This window comes from Anopheles maculipalpis, chromosome 3RL (assembly GCF_943734695.1).
Source record: "Anopheles maculipalpis chromosome 3RL, idAnoMacuDA_375_x, whole genome shotgun sequence".
NCBI lineage: Eukaryota > Metazoa > Arthropoda > Insecta > Diptera > Culicidae > Anopheles > Anopheles maculipalpis.
Window position 1 is genome coordinate 34,506,350 of NC_064872.1, and position 21,154 is coordinate 34,527,503.

General features: G+C 44.1%; 4 protein-coding genes across 4 annotated transcripts in view; 2 read left to right on the plus strand and 2 right to left on the minus strand.

Annotated features, from left to right (window-relative positions):
* Positions 1-3,414: 3,414 nt before the first annotated feature.
* On the minus strand, positions 3,415-11,573 carry LOC126563869 (serine/threonine-protein phosphatase 1 regulatory subunit 10). The gene is made up of 5 exons (XM_050220649.1): positions 11,533-11,573; positions 11,334-11,431; positions 10,962-11,236; positions 9,137-10,765; positions 3,415-5,422 (listed from the first exon to the last, which is right to left on the minus strand). Exons 1-5 carry the CDS (start codon positions 11,533-11,535, stop codon positions 3,453-3,455), a joined length of 3,975 nt encoding a protein of 1,324 aa, XP_050076606.1. The 5' UTR covers positions 11,536-11,573; the 3' UTR covers positions 3,415-3,452.
* A 2,277-nt stretch (positions 11,574-13,850) lies between these two features.
* Positions 13,851-15,929, plus strand: LOC126560576 (zinc finger protein 724-like). The gene is made up of 2 exons (XM_050216535.1): positions 13,851-14,015; positions 14,094-15,929. Exons 1-2 carry the CDS (start codon positions 13,989-13,991, stop codon positions 15,927-15,929), a joined length of 1,863 nt encoding a protein of 620 aa, XP_050072492.1. The 5' UTR covers positions 13,851-13,988.
* A 386-nt stretch (positions 15,930-16,315) lies between these two features.
* LOC126564894 (immunoglobulin-binding protein 1) overlaps positions 16,316-21,154 on the minus strand; it is a 526,173-nt gene continuing 521,334 nt past the window's right edge. Inside the window, exons 2-4 of the mRNA XM_050222019.1 lie at positions 17,473-17,613; positions 17,190-17,398; positions 16,316-17,117 (exon numbers count right to left, since the gene is read on the minus strand). Coding sequence (XP_050077976.1) covers positions 16,349-17,117; positions 17,190-17,398; positions 17,473-17,598 — 1,104 coding nt within the window. The 5' untranslated portion in view covers positions 17,599-17,613 and the 3' untranslated portion in view covers positions 16,316-16,348. The remainder of the gene's footprint in view (positions 17,118-17,189; positions 17,399-17,472; positions 17,614-21,154) is intronic.
* Positions 18,052-20,130, plus strand: LOC126560577 (zinc finger protein 761-like). Its single transcript, XM_050216536.1, has 2 exons — positions 18,052-18,070; positions 18,143-20,130. Exons 1-2 carry the CDS (start codon positions 18,052-18,054, stop codon positions 20,119-20,121), a joined length of 1,998 nt encoding a protein of 665 aa, XP_050072493.1. The 3' UTR covers positions 20,122-20,130.

Genomic DNA, 21,154 nt, shown 5'->3' on the forward strand with positions numbered 1-21,154 from the left:
AGAGAGAATACCACACACCCTTCGAATAGACTTAATGTTTAGGGCTCATGATCATGATCACATCTCCACATACACGCATCCCACTCTGCCGAACAAACACGAACCCTAAAGGGTTTTTGGGCAACAAGCAAAACCAAAAAAATAATACACAAATATCTCCCGCAGAGTGTGGTGTAGGCTTAAGTGGTGAATCACCCAAGCATCAGATCGACACCAAGTATACACAAACACATATTCACAATGAATGGAGGAAAAGCAACAGCAGTTAACATGGGAGACAGCATACGATCAAAGTTGGCCAGTCATATCGTCATGCCAGTGGGCTCAGGCAAAAAAAAAATGCACAAGACAACGCAACCACACAGAGACAGGTCGATGCTTCAGTCTTGTGGAATAGCGGAAGACCATCGTGGTATGTGTCACGGTGTATTCTGGTGTGAACCACATCGCGCTTCCCTCCGCAGGGAACGGAACAAATCATCTGGAAAGGTATGAAGCCTCTGGAGCTGAGAGCAAAACGATCTCCTCCAAAGAAACCAGCACATAACACAGGCAAGCGGAGTCAACTTCATTCAAACGAAGCGTTTTTTTTCTCTCTTTTCGCTGTTGTCTTCTGGACTCACCCGTTTGTGCACCTTGTCCCTTTTACTGTACTTGTTGACCGCCCTTTCTCTATATGCCTTTTACTACTTCACCAACACACTCGCTTGCATTTATGTTCCATGCACGCACACAGCCACCTATACCGTCCTTCCGGCGGGCGTGGGGAACATTCAGTTTAAAGCGGAGTTGTTCTACGCACAATGGGGTTATTATTGCTGGATATTATACACCCAAGCGCACCCCCAAAAAAGTGACAACTAATACACAGACGCAACAGAACCTGGGGGCAGGTGTGTCGCGATGTGCTCAAGTAGTTGAATGGGTGTTTGTATAATAATACAAATTACATTTTCGCGAGAACAAGAGCATTAGCCGCAGACAATGTATGTTGGGTGTTTGATTGGTCACACTGAAGCTGTACCTTTACCGTGGTGCGAGTCAATGATGATTACGGGAAACCAGTTCTACGATACATGCCCGATACCCTCCTCCATACTAGGGCACCCACCTAGGGAGGACCAACACAGCGAACGATCAATCCCTTTTCCATCTTCTCCAACAAACTAAACTAGAAGCTGCATCAAACGATCGTCGTACATCAGACTCGTTTCTCTCTCTCTCTCTCCCTTTCACCTTTAATAGGCTTGTGACCACAGTAACCATCAGTAACAAACACACACATACACACGCACGCTTCGAAGCAACATAGCAACCCTTTTTTTCTATTCCAGTTTCCCTTCGCATTTGTATTACTTTCTTTCTGTGTCACTCGGCGAAGGGAAACGCACTTTCTGGACATGTACCTGCACTGGACCCCCATCATGGAAGAGGAAACGCTTTGTCGTGTAGGTTCCGTTTTGATCGATGCAACTTGCAATACTTGTGGAATCTTCCGTAAAATCAAGCTTACAATTTTCACTCACCTTTCTTTCTTTTGTAGTATGAATTTCGATGTAAATGCACACACATACGCGCGCGCACGCATAGAAACAATTCGGCACACTAAAGAGGAAGATAGATTTCACTTCGCTCTGTACTTAACACTTCCTTCTTGTGAGCATCAGAAGCCAACAAAATCAGATAACCAATATCAGATCAACACAATAAATCAGCTGTTAAATCAGCTCTCACTCACAATGAAGCGCTCCAGCGGATTTTAGCACAACGGAACAGCACACACAATCAACGAAAGGACAGCATCCTTCGTCCGGAAACGCAATCACCAAACACAACCTTTTCTTCTTTGTTATACGCGAACCATCCGAAACCGTAATTACACTTCCGCCTCACGCACGCACGCACGCAACAAATAGCCCGAAAAACCGTAAACTCTTACCGTGACTTGGCTGTTTTTTCTTTCCTCCGAAAGCGTTTTTCTTGAAAGCGGCAACACAACCGACCATCATGACACCAAACAATCAATTAACTGACAGCAATGATGATCGACCAATTGATGCTGCCGCTGTTTGCCCTGTCATTGTGCAGCATATTTTGTCCTTTAGCGAGAAATCGCACTGTGATTGTTTTTGAAAAGTTTTGTCCATATGTGTGCCCACTTTTCGACCAACGGTGCAGTTTTACAGGGCCGGAAGCAAAGAAAAATGGAAGAACTGTAACACACGAGAAATACTAAGAACAGACACATTGGGTGTTGAGGTTTTGGAACATGTGTCTTTTCTTTGGTCCGTTTCGAATTGTTCGTTATTACATGGAGGGTGCTGCTGCTGAAATGTTGAAATGCAAAATTTCAACTATCAGCTTAATTTTTAAGCAGTTTGTTAAACTATTTTTTTTAGCAATACGGCCTGGCCGTCCCCTATGAATAAAAAAAAATATTTTTTTTAATAAAGCGAATAAAAACGACCAATTAATTTTACTATGCACATTTATTCACTCGTATTCAAAATAAGTTACAAGACATTACTGTGTGCAGAGTGTGCACAATACATTAATTCACAATATATCATTTTTAATTAAATTTAAGCATTGCTTAGTACCTGTAAATCGTAATTCTAAGGCATACTTGGGACCACCCTTATCCTAATTAAGCCTGCCCTATGTTCTGTATTGCAGTAGCTAACGAAGTAAAATTAAGATGCTTCGAAAATACAGCATTATTAGATTATATGATCATCATGGTTATTCTGTATAAGTGTGAATGTGAAAACTACCACTTTTTCATGTACTTTTGTCACAAAGCGACTTGAAATCGCTTTCTCCTAGGGGATGCATTTATTTGAATCCTTTCACAATATCGACGTTGAGCGCAACAAAAAATAAAAGGTTACGTGATCATGCTGTAATTATTTACATTTAATAGTCTGTTTAACTAAATTTAAATGCTTTGCTTTCGAGAAGCAACGCTAGCAATTTTCCTTCTTAACACTTAACGAACAACACAATGCTTGCTTACTTTGTGTTTTTTCTTTTGATTTCAAATTATTTACACTTTCATGTGGGTTTATTCCATCACACGACCACTAATTGGAGAGTGGCGCAAAAACACTATTTGGAATTAGACTTCCATTTTTGCTGCTATTACTACTTACTACTATCTCTTACTACTACTTTTACTGCTACTATCACTTACTGCTACTATTATCAATATACGGCACATTAAAATTAAAGTTTCATAAAACAAGTTAACCAGCGCAAATAAAATCATTCCGCGAAACATCTACAAAACAATATAGGTGCGAGAGATCGAATTGAACCAGAGGGGGGCGCCGCGGTAAAATTGTTTTACCAATTTCCTCTCCTCTTCTTCTTTAGGATAGATCCATCCGCTCATCCGGACTGTCGTCACCATCGCTATCCCAATAAATGTCCTCGTCCTCCTTTTTTCTGTGCTACCACTTCCGTCCCCCTCCGCCTCGGTTGTGGCCACGGTTGTTCTGTAACCAGTGGCCCCGGAAGTTGCCTCGACCATCGTCACCCATTCGGCCACGATCGCCTCCGCCACCGTTTCGGTTTCCATTGTTGCCGCCATTGTTGTTGCGATTGTTCCAGTTACCGCCGCCACCTCCCCCACGGTTTCCAAAACCTCCACCCCCAGCATTACCACCGCGGGATGGATTATTGCCACCGCCAAATGACCGATTGCCCGTTACCCACTGTTGTTGCTGTGGTGGTGGACCATTGCGGAAATCGACTCCCCCCTGACCGGGTCCGCGTCTACCTCCCATGTCAGGACCACCGCCACCCGCCATAAGACTTAATTCGGGCGGTGGTGCGTTAAAGTTCCCGGCCGCACCCGGAAACATGCCCGGCGGAGGCACATTCGGTTGCATGCTCATTGGTAGGTTAAGCATGTTTGGACTCCCACCACCACCCATACCTGGTGGTGGTTGATTAAGCGGAAACATACCCGGCGGAAGTACTCCACCACCAGATCGAACAACTCCAGCAGCACCACCTGGTGGACCCATATTCCACGGTCCGGGTCCAATTGTAGCAGCAGCACTCGGTGCAAATGGTGGTGGAAAACCGCCCGGACCAAATCCGGCCGCCGGGGGTAAATCGGAGGGAAAGAATGGTGAGTTGAAGCCTCCCGATTCGTGTGGAGGTGTCGACCGCGGATCCGGCCATGGCACACTGGTGAAATCGTTCACCGAATCCGGATTGCCGGTAACGTCCTCCAGCGGAATGTGCACCGGATCGGCTGTCTGGTACATATCGGCCGGATCCGGTTCGGACGGTGAGTCGGGTATCATGTGCTTGTTGAAGTAAAGGGCCTGCAAACACCCACGCTCACGCTGCCGCTGAATGTTGCGCTCGAGACTTTGACTACCATCGGGTGAGGGTGGAACATTGTCTACCACTAACAGCGGACGCCACGCGGTCCTTTCCACCATAACATCTTCCGAGCCAACCTTACGAGAAAGCATAAACTTTTGCCGCTCATCCACACGTTCCATCTGCTTCATGTCCGTGAACGATTTCGTCACATTGCAGCGTTCCGTTACGTCTAACTCGAAGTAACGGACTTCTTCCAATTCTTCGGCCACACGCCAGCGCAACTGCTTCTTCGGACCCTTCCGTCGGTGGATCACGAGCACACCCGGTGGCCCATCAGGACCACAGCCCGGACCGGGTGGTTTTTTACCATCAACCGGTGTTTCATCATCCTTCTCCACGGAGCCATCTTTCTTTTCACCCTCGGCCTCTTCGGCAATCTTTTTCTCCACCTCGCTCATAACCGCATCAATCAGCTCAGTCTTTTCATCCGCATCACCAGCTTCGGAAGATTCCTTCTTTTTCAATGTCGTGGTCTTCTTCTCCGTGGAGGTGGGACTACCATTTTCGTCCTCATCATCCTCGTTAAGTTCACACTTGACTCGCTTGGGCTTCTTCACTATTGGCTCCTCATCATCATCTTCCTCAGTTTCTTCCGTTTTTATTTTCTTTCCTTCCGCATCATTGCTTTCAATCTTATCGTCCTCGTTCTTTACTTCGTCGGTTGACACTGGTTCGGCTCCATTTTCCTCCTCCTGCTCAGCAAGCGTGTCCCGATAGAAAGACATTGGTGCAATCGTAGGAACTTTCGGTGAGGTAGGAGTAGTTGGAGTGTTCACTTCCGTTGCAGAATCATCCGCTTTTGTAGGACTGCCAGGTGTTTTAGCGGTCGTTCCAGTATCCGCAGATGGTTTACTACCGGCAGTCACTTCGCCAGGCTTGCTGCTGCTACTGCTAGCCACCACCGTTGTTGTGCTGGTATTACTGCTCTCCGAGCCACTCGTACGCCTCTTACGCTTCTTAACGTCCTTACGCAGCGTTGCGGACAGCGCATCCATGAACATATCAGACTCAACCAAAGCATCTAAAAGTAAAATGACGGGATAAGAGAATTGGAAACAAAAGAAAAAGATCAGTTATCGAAGCATTTCCGGTGACGGTGACGATAAAACTTTATTGCTTTAAATATACATGTATCATATATATACACAGCAACATATTAAGCAATCAAATAATATAAAATTGTCGTTTGGCCGGTTCTGGATGGTGGTGGTGATACTGTGCTGGCTGTAGATAAAGAATTATGTAAAGAAAGTAAAGAATCTAGTGTAAATCTAATGTACATAATGATCTTTTCCCCATTTGGAGCGTTATAATTAATAAAACAAAATTATAGGAGAAATCAATTGCTTCCTTAACGAAACAAAGACATCCAAGTTGGTTTGTTTGCTTTGACGATAGTAATCGAAACAATTGCTGAAAAAAAAATGGTCGAATTCATTCCACATTTGAATTCATTTCACAACGATGTGAAATTATGAGTCACGAACGCATAAAGCGCATCCTCCACTAGATCGAGACAGAAGTGACCTCAATCTTAACGAGCCTATAACAAAGGCGCGAAATAAATGTGTCCACGAGGAGCTGGAAAAGCACGTGGACCCTCGCAAGATTTTGACTCTTTTAAGAGCACAATAGCCCTTCATTCAAAAGCCATAAGTATTTAACATTTCTTAATTACTCACACCTTCGTGTCTAGTAAGTCTTCCGAGTGATACGATTCTATTGGCAGTATTCCAAAATCTTTTACTTTGATTTGCATTAAAATATGTTCTTGACCTAAAATATCGTAACGTCTAGTCTGTGTCTTGTCCTAATACATTCGTTCGTAATGTATTTCGATAACGACTCCGCAAGGTCTAGCAATAAAGTCTATTGAACCACGTTATCTAAGTCTTTTCAAGTACTCAAATTTTAGGCTTCTTCATACAGCATGGAAACATGGGATTGCGGTGGTTATTCTAAAAAAATCCTCTTTTATTCAATGAGGGACGTTCTGACCATATTGATCAAAAGAAAGTTCTTGTATTTTTGAACAACACTCTTGCGTGCTTCTAGCTAAAAAGATTCACCACCTAATTTGCTTAACAAAATGCACGTCTATTATTAATTATTGAGCGCCGAATAGTTCCTTAAAATTCACACGATAGTAAAGAAGTATGAAATGATTGTACTAATTAATGTCCCAGATTTAAGCGCCGATTCTCTAAAAAAAATAAATCGTACGGCAGTAAATTTTGCATAAAAAAATTTGCGCTATACACTATTGCAAGCATGCGCTCTACTGAGCTTAGTATGGCCTTGAGGGAACAGCCAACATATTCGTTTAAACAATTACACAAAACGCAAAAGCACTTCACGGCATGTAGCTTTTAAAATTTGAACCCCATGAAAGCATACATAGTAGGGTCTAACGAACGTATGCACACTCTTCGGTGGTTCTAGGTTCGAAAAGACGGAGCGATGGAATATTAATGTACACGCGACAACGATACCATCTCGCGACTGAGCAAGCGCAATTCAAGGCAATCTATTTTAAAACTTAATTCGCCTTGCATTTATGCATATCGTGAGGCAAGTAAAACAACTGACCCATCAACCAATTCTTAGTTAAAAGAAAGACCAACAAAAAAAAAACGATTGACATCTTTCACCACAATTGCTGTGTCCTTATCTCATTTTCAATTAGTTGACCAACACAAATTCCGTTACCGGGTATCAAAAAAAGATATTGTTTCCATTACCCTACGATCATGAGTCATGGGGTTTCCATACCCAGTTCTTCTACCTCATCTTTGGCACTACAACCTCGAGAGGTCCGTCCTTCTTAACTTGAATTTTACCCGTAATCGGATAATTCGTGTTGCATACGAAAAAGACAATTGCGGATTGCATTCACTCCACATTTCTACCGTGATCCGCATAAAGCTCTGCAAGGAATCATTGCCTAGTAGAGCACATACAAAAATAAAACTCTTCGTACCTAACATTACAGGACGGGTAAAGAATTAGCTCCGAAGGATACAATCTCCTGTTGTGGTGGTTCAATTTCTAGCTATGTTAAATGTGACTTGACTACGTAGAACATATGCACGGGGTACATTGTTCTGTTGTAATACAATATTCATGTTTTCGAACATATATATATAGATTAAGGGTTATTTAAGCATTTAATGGATGGCAAGGAATATCTCAGGTTTGATCATTGTGGGGGGAAATATTTATTGTGCTCGCTAGACGCACGTATCACTGTGTACATATAATTATATATATTTTTTCCTTTTTCACTATCGCAAGAATAAATAGCATCGATCTTATACACCAGTCGGTGTGTAAGAGATTGCTAGTACATTATTTCATTAAATTTACGGTGACTGGAGGCAATGGTAACGCAATGGACAATATAGAATACCACAAAGAGCTAAGATTTATATGACATAAGCACAACCATTGATTTTTTTGAAGAAAGAAGCAACACGTTAGAACACCACATCGAAAAGATGTAGAGGCCATAATTTATGGAAGCTCGAAACAATATAGTATGCCTTTGTACCAAGTCAAAAATTCAACAATACAAATGAATCGTTGAATACAAAAGCATTTCTACCAAAACCAACCTACTCGTCGTGGAATTTTATACACCATCTTGTTGGCCCGGATGGGAATTTTATACTATTTTCTTATATGACAGTACAACCTCGAGAGTGCTCTGGCTTCCATGTCTTTGATTACCCGTAGCTGGATAAACAGTCCTGCGTATGAAGTAGACCGAATCTCCAAAATTCGGATAAAACAAGCATCTCGTTTCATCTTCTCTACTTGGTCTTCGTCTATGGCTATACAACCTCGAGAGGTATTAAAGCCTGCCAAAACGGGCTTTCCTTGACTTTATTATATATACCTGTATAGTTTGATAGTCAGTCTTGCGTATAGGGAGGCGCAGTCCGGACGGGATTCGATACCCGGTCCTGCCTTGTAAAGATCAGCGCTACTATCGCTTCGGTCAGTGAACCTCTACTACTGCATTAATAGTATTTATCTGACGGCGATATTGAACTTTCTCGTCTCTCTACCCAACCCTAGACCAGCAACTCTACAACAAACTTATACATTTTCCAGTCAGTCATAGGGTCCGCTTGGAAGAGTTAGGGGAACGAGTACGAGTTTTTTTTAACACATTTTTTTTTTCAGGATGACAAGGACGTGGACAAAAAAGTATATAATATCAAAAAATAAACCCAAAATTATAAAACCTGTTAAAAAAATCCACATGGGAACGTTATTGCTGGGAACTGACTTTTTTTGGGAGAGAGAGAGAGAGAGAGAAGAGAGAAACTTGTGCATAGACGAACACACAAACCCCCATTACCAAATAAATCCGTAGCCGTAGATTTGTATTATTGATCGTGATAATCCTGCACTGGAGATGCACACACACACACCATCTCCAGTCGGTCTATACCGGAGTAGTGGCAGTAGTTGGGGCGCATCAGCATTTCATGTTGCGGCGGACTCTCCCCCAAAATTGCGGACCACCACACAGCGCGAGCTCGTGGATTTTTTCTCATTGTACAACTCACTCGCAAGCATCCGGCCAGCACGCCACCACCTACCCAGAGCGGCACCCACCACCAGATCCACAGGCATCTTAGAGCCATCCGCGCAGCTGTAAAGAAAGGCAAAACCAAAAAAAACCGGGACCTCCAATTAATAAGGGTCAATGTGGAGTTACACTTACGTTGACGTTTCGGTGGTATGAGCTTGATCGATCCGGGTCGCTCCACTGGGTCTTCCTTCGGCTTTTTCTCTGCTGATGGTGCTCCCGCCGCTAACGTTGCGTCCCGACCGGATATCGGTGTAGGTGAGCTGCGCTTTAGCGTACCGATCGCGGTTGATCCGATTGCAGTGGTGGAGGAGGTATTAGCTGACGAGGTTGCTGCTGGAGAAGTAGACGATGACGGTTTCTTCAAGCCTTTCCGCGATGGTGGCGGAGGTGCTTCCTCAATCAGACCGTGCGAGCGAAACTGAGAGTTGTAGGTTTTTACAGTCTTGGGTCGATTTTCCGGATTTCGGACTTCGATCGAGATCGAAGCTTTCTTGCTAGGAATGATGGCAGATTTGCTAGACTTTGTACAATTGCTGGCGCTAGTGTTCGTAGTGCTCGTTTCTGAACCACTATCGTTCGAGCCACCACCAGCTGCATCTTCACGCGAGTCCTTACGCGATAGTTTGGGGGGAGAGAGAGATTGCGATTGGTTCTTCGAATCTCGAGATGATCCGCTGCTGCTGCCACCACTTGTCGAGTGGCTGGATCTGTCTTTGGAGTCTCGATGTTTATCGCTACTGCTGCTGCTCTTGGAGCTACTGCTGTTACCATTTGACTTGGACGTCGAAGACGAGGAGCTTTTGTGTTTGCTACTGCTACTGCTGCTGCTACCGTGGCGGTCTTTATCTTTACTGCGACTAGAGCTCGAGCTAACGCTTCTGCTACTACTACTACTACTTGAAGATTTGTGTTTACTGCTGCTGCTGCTGCTGCCGGATGACTTGGAAGAGGATGATCGACTACTGCTACCCTTCCGATCCTTCTCCCTGTCCCGATGATCACGATGCGAGTGATGGTGTCGATCCTTCTCTTTCGACGACGATGACGACGTATTTCTTTCCTTGTTACTACTACTACTAGTATCTATCCCATTCTGTACATCTACTGATTTTTTCGTATCCGAAACAATCGGCTCATCCTTGCCGGCTCTGACGGCAAACGTTGGTTCGTCGCTAGATTTGCCCGATTCGATGTTTACCAATACCTCCTCCTGATCTTCACCCTCACCATCATCCTCCTCCTCACCCTCAGCATTATCCTCCCCGTGGAAATAGCCAGTCAACTTGTTCGTGCCCGGTACATCACGTTCAATATTTCTGCTCGATTTAATCACCTTTGCCACAACTTGCTTTCCGTTTTTGGTTGTAATCTTCAACACGAGTGACGTTTTCTTCGCCGTTTGCTGAACATCCCCCCCAACAGCCGCTTGGAATGTTTTTTTACCCGTATCGACACTATCCCTGGTCTCGGTCGGGTTCTCCATTTCTTCCACCTCGCCATTGTTTACGGTATGCTGGTCTCCATAGCCGTTGTGCTGACTGTTATGATTACCCACCATTCCGTTAACCGGTTCGACCACGTGCTGCTGCTGCTTGGAAGCATTTTGAATTCCTTCCGCGTGATACTGCTTTCCATCGACTGGCAGACCGGTTATCGATGGCAGTTCCGATTGTGTCAAAGGAACCATCGGGGAGGATTGTTTCGGTGCTTTCACTATATACAACCACTGTTCGACCAGCTTCGTTGCCAATACTTTCACACCTGTGTTCAAATAGAATGCAAAAACAGAAGTGAAAATACATATAAATACCATCCCAATTTTTTGCTATGGTCGTTTTTCTCCAATCACACACCACAAACACGATTACGTTCATTTGAGATATTTCGTTTTGGCAAACAAACACATACAGACACTATGATAAATTAAAATCTATGCAAACATAGTGACATCACTTACTTTCGTGAGCACAATCGGTGGACAAGGATTTGACCAGTCGAGGCGTACTGTTTATTTTAAGCCTTTCCACATCCACCGGACAGCAGAGCAGCAACTCCATCAGCTCCTGGATAAGGGGCCAATTTTTCGTTCCGATTCCATCAGCCAGCCACGTGTGCACTAGTGACCAGCCGCCCGTATGCATGAATTGGCCCAGCAGCTCCGTTTCGGTACACTTCAGTATTTGTATGTAAATGGCTTTGGAGACCAATTTTTTCGAAAACTTGGCCATTAAACTGCACAAAGGGAGGAAACATACAAATCATTACAAAAAAAGGTAAACACACACTATCGTACAGAAAACTTTCCACTATTGCTGATATTAACACTTACTTGGCTAATCGTCTTACTTCTCCGGCGTTTCGTATGCCTCCGTTTGGTGCGAGCAGCACGCTCAGGCACACCAACAGTTTCATCGGATCGATGCGCGGCTGTTACAAATGGTACGAAAGAGCAAATGTTTAGAAAATGCGCTCTGTTCACATACGAACACACTACACTGTCCTGGGTAAATTAATCAATTTTTACTCACCATCTTGAAGCCGTGGTCGGTTGATTGTTGTAGTGGATTATTTTTTTCTTACTATCAAAACTTTCTAATCGGATCGTTTTTGTATTTTAGCAAGAGCAAAAATATAACTTCCTTTTATTATTCATCTAAAATCACCTACTGTTGTGTATGCATCCGTTAATTTGAAATGTACGCTCTTTTAGGTCACATTCCTCATATGCATGTATGATCGCACTAGTAATGTTTCTTTTTCATATACATGTAATTGCTGTAAAAATAGCATAAAAAACGATCGTTAATATTCACTGTTGCAAGTATTTCAACAAAAAATAACACTTTGATTCACTCTGGTTCTTCAACACACAATCGACGATGTTCAAATTGAAACGAACAAAGTGGAAGCACTGTTGCCACAGCGCCATCTTGCGTCTTTTTATGAAACTAAATGAATGTACGTTTCTGAAGGGGCGCACGATGACGGCAAGCACATGATGACATTCGCGTTGAAGGGTAGCAATTTAAAGGGGCGTTTCCGCTAGCGCTACCGAATGGGGTGACGCGTGGCTCATTGCCCAACATCTATGGAGATAATGCGTAGTAACATTTCACCATCAATTTCAACCTTCCAGATTACATCCTAACGCCGTCTACAACTTTGTATTCGTACTAAACTTTCACTTTTAACAAACTTGGTCGCAAACCTAACTTATCCTACTCACTTATGGGTTTTGTTGCGGGAACGGTTGATGAAGATGGTGTGGCACGCGCAGGTGATGCCAGCAAATTATGATTGATTACGTTGAAAATAACTACGTGCATATATGCTCGGTCCCGTATGTACGCACTATTTTCATTTTAACGCTCTCGCACGTATTACAATGGCCTTGTCCTCGTGTACGTGTAGGCAACCTTCGCCATCGGCCAACATAGAAGGTAACCACTCTATCTCTCTATATGGGCAACAATTATATATTTGCTATTATGAATTTCTCTCGAAATAATGTCCTTTCGTTATCGAGCGTTTCAATGCACATAAAACAACCGTATGCCAGAGTCAATGGCGATTTGTTGCTTCCTTTTTTTTTTGCTTTACTTTGGAATCGATATCAGCCCCCAGCAACAGTCCTCGACGACGATTGCTTTATTCTCTTTTTCCTTTGCGTTTCGACAAGATGGCGGACACCGTCGTTCCAATTGTGTCCCCCTATACGATGAGTGCTGAAAGCAAAATTTACCCTCCGTTTTCAGCGCGCTATTCCAAACAAAATAATCCTCTCCGCTGGCCGGATTACGACAAAAACGCACTCTCTTCGCGTAAGGACGATTATCGATCCTATCCTTTTTCCTTCTCTACTTTGTGAATCAAGAAAAAGTGTTGAAGAACCAGAGATCACCGGAGCAACGAGAAAAACACGTCATGACTCACCGAGATTTGTACCCAAGGTGCCAGCAAATTTTCCACAGACAGTCGAACGAAGCATTTTTCCCAAGTAGATACGGGTAGCGTACATGAACGAAAGGTCATGGCAAGTGAAATTATTTGACAATTGGGATACATAAAAAATAAACCGCTGAAAAATGCAGTTTCTAATTTAATAACATGAAAGATAATTGAAATTTCGACAGGTTAGCAAAACAAGAATTATTTCGAAAAAGTCGTAAAATAAAAATTCTTTTAACTACTTTTTAAAATAAAGTTCAATGTTTACTCGACTAGAACGAGTTTTGGATACATTTAAATATGTTTTTACTGAAATACCGAAATATTCGCGAACCCTTTGCGAACATTCGTCCTATTTGGTTTGGGTCGATAATTTGGCAGGTTATTGAGTTTGCTCAGCAATTTTTGATGAATAAAATAGTTCTAAAGTTTATTCAAAGTTCATTTGACTTTTAAAATTCCGCTAAATTGGGAAGATTTTTTGGAATCTCCCACAAAAAATTGTTTAAAAAAAACTTAGCGTTCATTTCAAATATTTTTTTTAATATAAAGTTCCAGCTATATTTGCGCACACGTGTAACTTGAGCTTCAGCCCTTCTTTTGTGGCAGGTGTTGTACATGTTCTTGTCTCCGAAACGAACGCGTACTGCTCTATCAACCTTGACAAAATGGCGTCCGATCCCTGCCTAAATTCACTGTCAAGCCATGATGTAATGACGCAGGAAAGTCAAAGCGCACCACAAGGTACAGCAAAGCAGAAAACAGTGACGCCTATAATCAAAATATAAAATTCCCTACCCCGACAAAACGATACTTAAACATGTCCGTCGAATGCACTGGTAAGTTTTGACCCGTCGAGAGATAGACAGAGAGAGATGGTAGTAAAACTTTGCCGTGTTTTGATTGTTTTGCAGACATAAACAGCAGCAAAAAGCTGCTTCTGTATCGTGACCTGTTTTGTCGAATATGTCTACAATACAGCAAGGGCGCATTGATCCCGATCGATGCAGAGATAAAGAAGACTACGCTGCTGGATATGTTCATTCAGCTCACCACGTTTGAGGTAAGTGGCGCACGAAGCTGCATGTGCTTGCGTTTTACGTTTAATGGCAACATGTTTTGCGCTTTTTTCTCTTTGCAGCATGAACATAACGATGCGTTTCCAAGGTTTATGTGTGAACAGTGTGTGAGCAAGCTGACATTGGCGTACAGCATCCGCGAGGAGTTTATATCGCAAACCGAACTGCTGCTGAAGTTGGTTGTCCAGAAGCAGATCATCAAGTACTATGAACAGTTTCCGCTGGAGCAACGGGTGCCGACCAACGTGTCGAAGTCGAAAGTTGGCCAGGCAAAGCAAACGCCATCCAGCACGCCAGCAAACGAGTTAAAGGCAAGCGAAAAAATCATCGCAAAAATGGTAAGCACCAAGCGGAAGGTATTACTCCCAAACATAAAATCCGAGCAGTTGATCATCAAGGATGAACCCAAGGTGGAAAATGAAATGGAAGCACCAGGAGATGTTGTGGATGTAGAGAAATCTGCACCGCCACCGACGGCAGAGGATTTAAATTTCAACGACTTTTCCAATGATTGGGATTCATCCAGCACAGGAACATCGATCGATGAGGAAGATTGGAGCTACAGTCTTAATCCGATTACGCCACAAAAATTGGCTGAACTTCAACCGGCCCGACCCTTCAGGCGCAAGTACCCGCATGCGGCGGGGCGCAAACGGGCGAAACAATCGCCCTCCGACTCGCAGCCGGAAGTGAAGGAAGAGAAAAAGGTAAGACACAATCAGTTTTCCACCACAACATGCTTCATCTGCGACACGAAGCATGACACGATCGAGCAGCGTGATGATCATTTCCGGCATCACATTCACATGTTGCCGTACGAATGCACGGAATGCATCGCCGATCCACCGCCGGAAGATTCACCGGTAAAAGAGGAACAGCCACCGGGCGTGAAATACATTGTGCTGCGAAGCGTTATCCAGCTAAACAGTCACCTGATGATGCATACGATGCCGTTCAAATGTGAACACTGTTACCGACGATTCTCGTCGGTGTATCTGCTTCATCACCACACGTGGAACTATCACGAACACTCCAAGGAAGGACTAACGTGCGAATGGTGTGGGAAGCGCTACTATACACGACGACCCTTCCAGGAGCACGTCCGCCGCCACAAGCAGGTCGTTGCGGAACGGTTCAAATGTGAAACGTGTGGCCGAACGTTCGGTTCGAATGCACTGCTCAGGCGTCACATTATGGTACACACTGGGGAACGAAATCACAAATGCACTTACTGTCCGAGACGATTTAGTAGGCGGTGCAATCTGCTTGACCATTTGCGCCTCCATACCGGTGAGCGGTGTCACAAATGTAGCGAATGTCCCCAAACGTTCAACACCAAATCATCGCTTGAGAAGCATCAGCGGAACTATCATGGTGACTATGCGTCCGTAATGCCGCCCAAGGGTGATCGAAATATTTACACACTTCAATCGGACGGTTCGCGCCTGTATCGTTGCAAAACGGTTGGATGTACTTTTACCAGCGTTTCCAGTACGATTATGACTCAGCACCGACTTCGACACAATAAGCCATGCATTTGTGAGGAATGTGGACAACGCTTTGTATCGCCAAAGTACGTTCGCAAGCACATAAATTTGATGCATTCGGGTAAACCGAGAAAACCGTACCAGCGGACAAGTGATACCGGTACGGAAGAAGCATCAAAGGAACCGAAGGAGGATAATATGGACGAATCGTCACTGGCCGAACTCAGTGCGGACGATTCATTGATACAGGAGGTGAAGCTTGACGAGGAGATGCAAACGGAGGAGGAAGAGGAGGAGTGGCCTAAGGTGAAAGATAACATTATACGTACCGAGTGGAATGCGGGCGATTTGAACGTGGTGCGGGAGTATGTGGTTGAGTTTGTGGAGGATTCAAAAGAAATCGAAATTTAAAGATAATTGCAATGTAAAACAACAAAATATTAGATATTATACAGTGTGTTCGAGGATGAAGTTGGCAGGCAGAATTGTTGATTCTTCCAACAACAGATTAACAGGGAATTTCTGTCCCACTCACAACCTTTGCCATTAATCTCTACACTATATGATTGCAAGTTTAGCTGCACGACCAAAATCTGTCAAATCCCATAGCAGATTGTACGACTGAGTAGTTACTTCAGCCTAAGTATACAGAGACCGAAAATGTAAACTTGGCCGGGACAATGGCCACGCCGTGGCCCATGTAGATAATACATACACGACTCCGTGGGTTGAATTCGATTGCTTCTCTTTGCTCTTTATTCGATAGCGATGGTTGTATACCCATTTTGTAAAAACAAATGAGTTAAAAATAAATGTACATTTCATACGATTTAGCTACGATTGTACCGGTTTCCTTCACCGCGCCGATGCTCGTCCTTAAACTCATCCTTTGCCCGCTGACGCGCCAAATATTCCTCATCATCGCGCTCGACCAACTTCTCCTGCTCCTCATCTTCCCGATCCTGTTCGGCTGCATTGTCCATGTGCACCTTGTTCATTAGCGAGTTTTTGTTCACTTCCTTCATCTTTTCCGGATCGGGAAAAATTCCTTCCGCTACGCGTTGTTCGTAAAATTCCGCTACCGTCATCGTTGGCAGACTAGGATAGCCTATGCCGTATACTGCTTTCTGTACCGCATCACGCGTAATGATGATGGGTTTCAGTGGCTTTACTGGACGCTTTTTCGTGGCGTGACTCATAGCACCTTCCCCAAGCTCGTCCCCTTCTTCGTTCCTCTGTTTTGCGGACGCTACAAACAGAAGCATCTGCTTTTCCCGGTCAATACTTTCCAGCTCATCCTGCGACTCGATGATGGCCGATTTAAGCAGCGATAGGAAAAACTCACGCTTCGTTTCATCGTCAATTTTTGCCTCCGATTGTTCGACCACATACCGCAACTGTTTAATCTTTTCATCCAGTTCTTTCTTTTCTTGAAATTTACGAATCTTTTCATTGCGCTGCGCTCCCATTTGTTGTAGTTCGCGTATTTTATCGCTCGATGCTACACCAGGCACTAGGGCCAGTTCGGCAAGTGCTGCATCACTGTCTCGGTCTGGCGTTTCGTACAGTCGGTAATTTTCACAACGCGATAGAAAATCCCTTCAGGCGAAAAATATGTTAAAGTTCGTTTATAAATGTGTTAACTATTGGATAAAGGTAAAAGAAATTTACTTAAAATAAACTTCAGCCACTTCCACCACTTCCGACCGGTTCACGTTGCACAGCCGCAGTGTCATGCTGCCAAGGAAGTAGGGTAGCAAAAAGTAGCGTAGATTTTCCGTTGGAACTTCTTCGTACGATTCGTTGGTGCTGAACATCCCCACCAGGCTCACGAGCCGTGTAGCATCTTCGAAAAGGCCAATTGCTTTCTTTACTGCTGCCTAAAAACGGATCAGGCAGGGATAAGCCAAGTGCCGGGAGAGAGCTAGAGAATCACTCAGCTGTTGAAGCTCACCTGAAATTCGGGTGCATTCGAAGGGATGGTTTTGTTTTCATCCAAGCGGTTCATTGCGCTGTATCCTTCGTCGAAAATTTCCGTCAGCTTGCGGTCAAGCGGTATTTCGTTCGTTGCTTCCGACATGCTGATGATTTCGTACTTTACAATTTCACCTCCAAACGCGAACCACAAACTAGTACAGCACGGAGATCGTAATCGTAATCGAAAGAATTTGTTTTGGTCTGGTAGATTCTCGCAAACCACGCACACACGGTTGTTACCTGAGGTGTGCTCTTGTTGTCTGTTTTTTTTCCAAAGGGCATGTAGACCAGGTAGTCTCAATGTAAAATGCCAGGTACTCACGGGAAATAACATTTTGGGATTATGATAGGAAGTGTGAAAATAAATCTTTTTTTTTATTGAGCTGTACACTCGTAGGGCATTTAAATTGGGAAATATAAAAAAGCAGTCTATGAATCAACCTGGTCTCCATACTCTATGGTTTTTTTTTTTTGGAATTCGCTATACATCTTGTTCGTTTTCGAACGACAGCTTACCGGAGTGACAGTTAATTGCTTGTATACTTTTTAAAACAAGATGCAAGCTCAACCGGAGGGTAAAATTTTACGCTAATATCAGCAATGAGTTTTATTCGTTTGTTAATTAATCGTGCTAGTTTAATTTTTAGACGCCCACAATACATTCTGCCCTATGGAGTCCTACCCCACACCATCACAGAAAGTCATAGTACGGCGATTCTGTCGGCTGTGTATACGAGAACATCCGTTTCTGCTACCGTTCGATGCCGCATTAAAAGAAACCACAATCGCAAGTATGCTTGAGCGATTATTGGGCGCATTTAGGTTGGAACAAACGCCCAACTTGCCGGACGGTGTCTGTCCACGGTGTGTGACGAAGCTTGACTATGCGTACCACGTACAGGAAGAGTTTGTACGCAACGAGCATCGGTTGAGACACTTCCAGCAGGAGGGCAAACTGTTGTCGAAATTGTTTGAGTATCAAACTCAAATCGCTGTTACGAAGGAGAACTATACGGACCGTATGATCGAAGAGCACGGAAATGGCTTGCTAGCGGAAAGAATCGTGATTGATGGCAAGGATGACGCACCGAACATTCGTGAGGCCGAAACAACTGCTGCTACATTGTACAAAACTGTGGAACCTCCAGCCGACTGGACGGTGGTTGCTTGTGATTGTCCATCGAAACCAGCAACTAGTTCCAAAAGACGAACAGTACGTCCACCAAAGCGAACGCTGCACAACCGACGTTTGCTTCGACAGACAATTGCTGCTGCAAATCCAACCGATGTGATCGTAACTCCCATTGACCCTTGCAAATGTTACATCTGCAATGCCGTACTGGAAACAGAGGAAGCACAGCGAGACCATCTGGTGGAGCATGTGAACATGCTACCCCACACGTGCCCCGAATGCTCCCGAATGACCGATGAACAGGGCGAAGAAGCGAATGTTTCGCCCATAACCTCGCTGGCAATGTTACAGCGCCATTATCGGATGCATTCGTACCCACTCAAGTGTCCTCACTGTCCACAGCGATATCGGAAGCATTCATCAATTTACGCACACATTCGCTACCGGCACGAACTGTTTGATAATCCCGAAGGATACACGTGTGACATATGTGGCGTTACGATGCGTTATCGATCTTCGTTCCGCTACCACATGCGAATTCACTATCACGAACAGATGGGAACGTTTAAATGTCAGTACTGTGATCGCGTTTTTGGCACACGAGCCCGGCTAGAGCGTCACGAACGAGTACATACAGGCGAACGGCCGTACGCATGCCATCTCTGTCCGAAAACATTTTCCCATTCCGGGCAACTAGCGACCCACATAGCGCGCCACAATAATGAACGTGGCCACCAGTGTATACAGTGTGGAAAAGCGTTCTTCAGCAAGGCCTTGTTGCGACAGCATCTAACATCACACGAAACGCACGAAACGCGAACCACTACGCACAAAATGCGACCACGGCCCTGTTTGTACGTTGGCTGTAAGCACGTGGCTCGAACGTATCAAGCGTACTATCTGCATCGCTTACGGCACGAAATGGCCCATCCGTGTGATGTGTGTGGTAAACGTTTTGCGCGCGATTGTGAGATGAGACGACATCGGCGTATCTACCACTCGGTGGACCATCCATTTAAATGTGAACAGTGCAGCAAATCGTTTCTTAGCTCGCAAAGCTACCGAGAGCACATGGATTCGCACGCCAATGTGCGCCGGTTTGAGTGTGATGTTTGTGACAAAAAGTTTGTACGGCGTCGCAATTTGGTCAGCCATCGGATGTCTCACAGCAACGTACGGCCGTACCGGTGTGAGGATTGTTATTTTGTGTCGTTTAAGTATAAGAGCGATTTAAATCGACACCGGAAAGATAAACATAAGCAGCAAGTGGAGCAGGAAGAAGATACGGTTACGCAAGAAGAGGATGGGGCCGGAGAGATTGTGCTGATGAATGAGGATATATTGGCCAGCGGGGATATTGAGCTAGACGGAACCTACGGTGAGGTAATCGAAACGGTGGAAGAATCTATCGTCGTTGAGCAGCCAATTGTGGGCTTCGGTATCGATGAGGTGACCAAGGAAGAATATATTATAGAATATATTAACCATGGGTGAATGAGAAGAGACAATGGTTGTATTGTGCCGCCGATCCTGTTCTACTGCATATCAGTGGCGGACTTAGCCTTTCGGTGGCCTGGAAGGGGAGTGGAAATCGGAGCAGCACCTCCATCACATTGAATTTTAGTTCGGTAAGTGTCCGAATGTTGCTATCATTGATCTATTTTATTCTTATTTATTTAACTCCAAGATGACGGTTCTTTGCTATACAGTCTAACAGGTTGGCTGATAAGTCCCCGGTCTGACACATATAATGCGCCGCTAGTATTAAATGCATATTATTTTTATATAGCACCAACCTTCAAATGATTCGTGTCAAAATTTTACGTCTGTATGTCAATTAGTTTGTGAGACAGAGCGTCTTTTGTCAAGCAACTTTTGGTTGCTTGACGAACGAAAAAAGAACGAAGAAGAAAAAAGTGTTGTTCCACCAAGACAACGCACCGTGCCACAAGTCATTGAGAACGATGGCAAAAATTCATGAATTGGGCTTTGAATTGCTTCTCCACCCACCGTATTCTCCAGATCTGGCCCCCAGCGACTTTTTCTTGTTCTCAGACCTTAAAAGGCTGCTCGCAGGGAAAAAAATTGGCTGCAATGAAGAGGTGGTCGCCGAAACTGAGGCCTATTTTGAGGCAAAACCGAAGGAGTACTACCAAAATGGTATCAAAAAATTGGAAGGTCGTTATAATCGTTGTATCGGTCTTGAAGGGAACTATGTTGAATAATAAAAACGAATTTTGACAAAAAAATGTGTTTTTCTTTGTTAGACCGGGGACTTATCAGCCAACCTGTTACACTATATGTATATGTTGACTAATTACAAATTTCAGAAATGCATTTCCGCCTTAAATTTTACCTTACACGGGCATATGTGGTTCTATCATTGTTCTGATTAAGATAAAAAGCGTATCTAGACTGTGAAAACTGCTAGGCAAGGAGACTTAGACGTTATAAACAAATGATAAAAAAAATAAGTTTAACAAAGGTCAGCTTAAGCTGCCTGTACTTTTGAACGATTGTTTAAAAT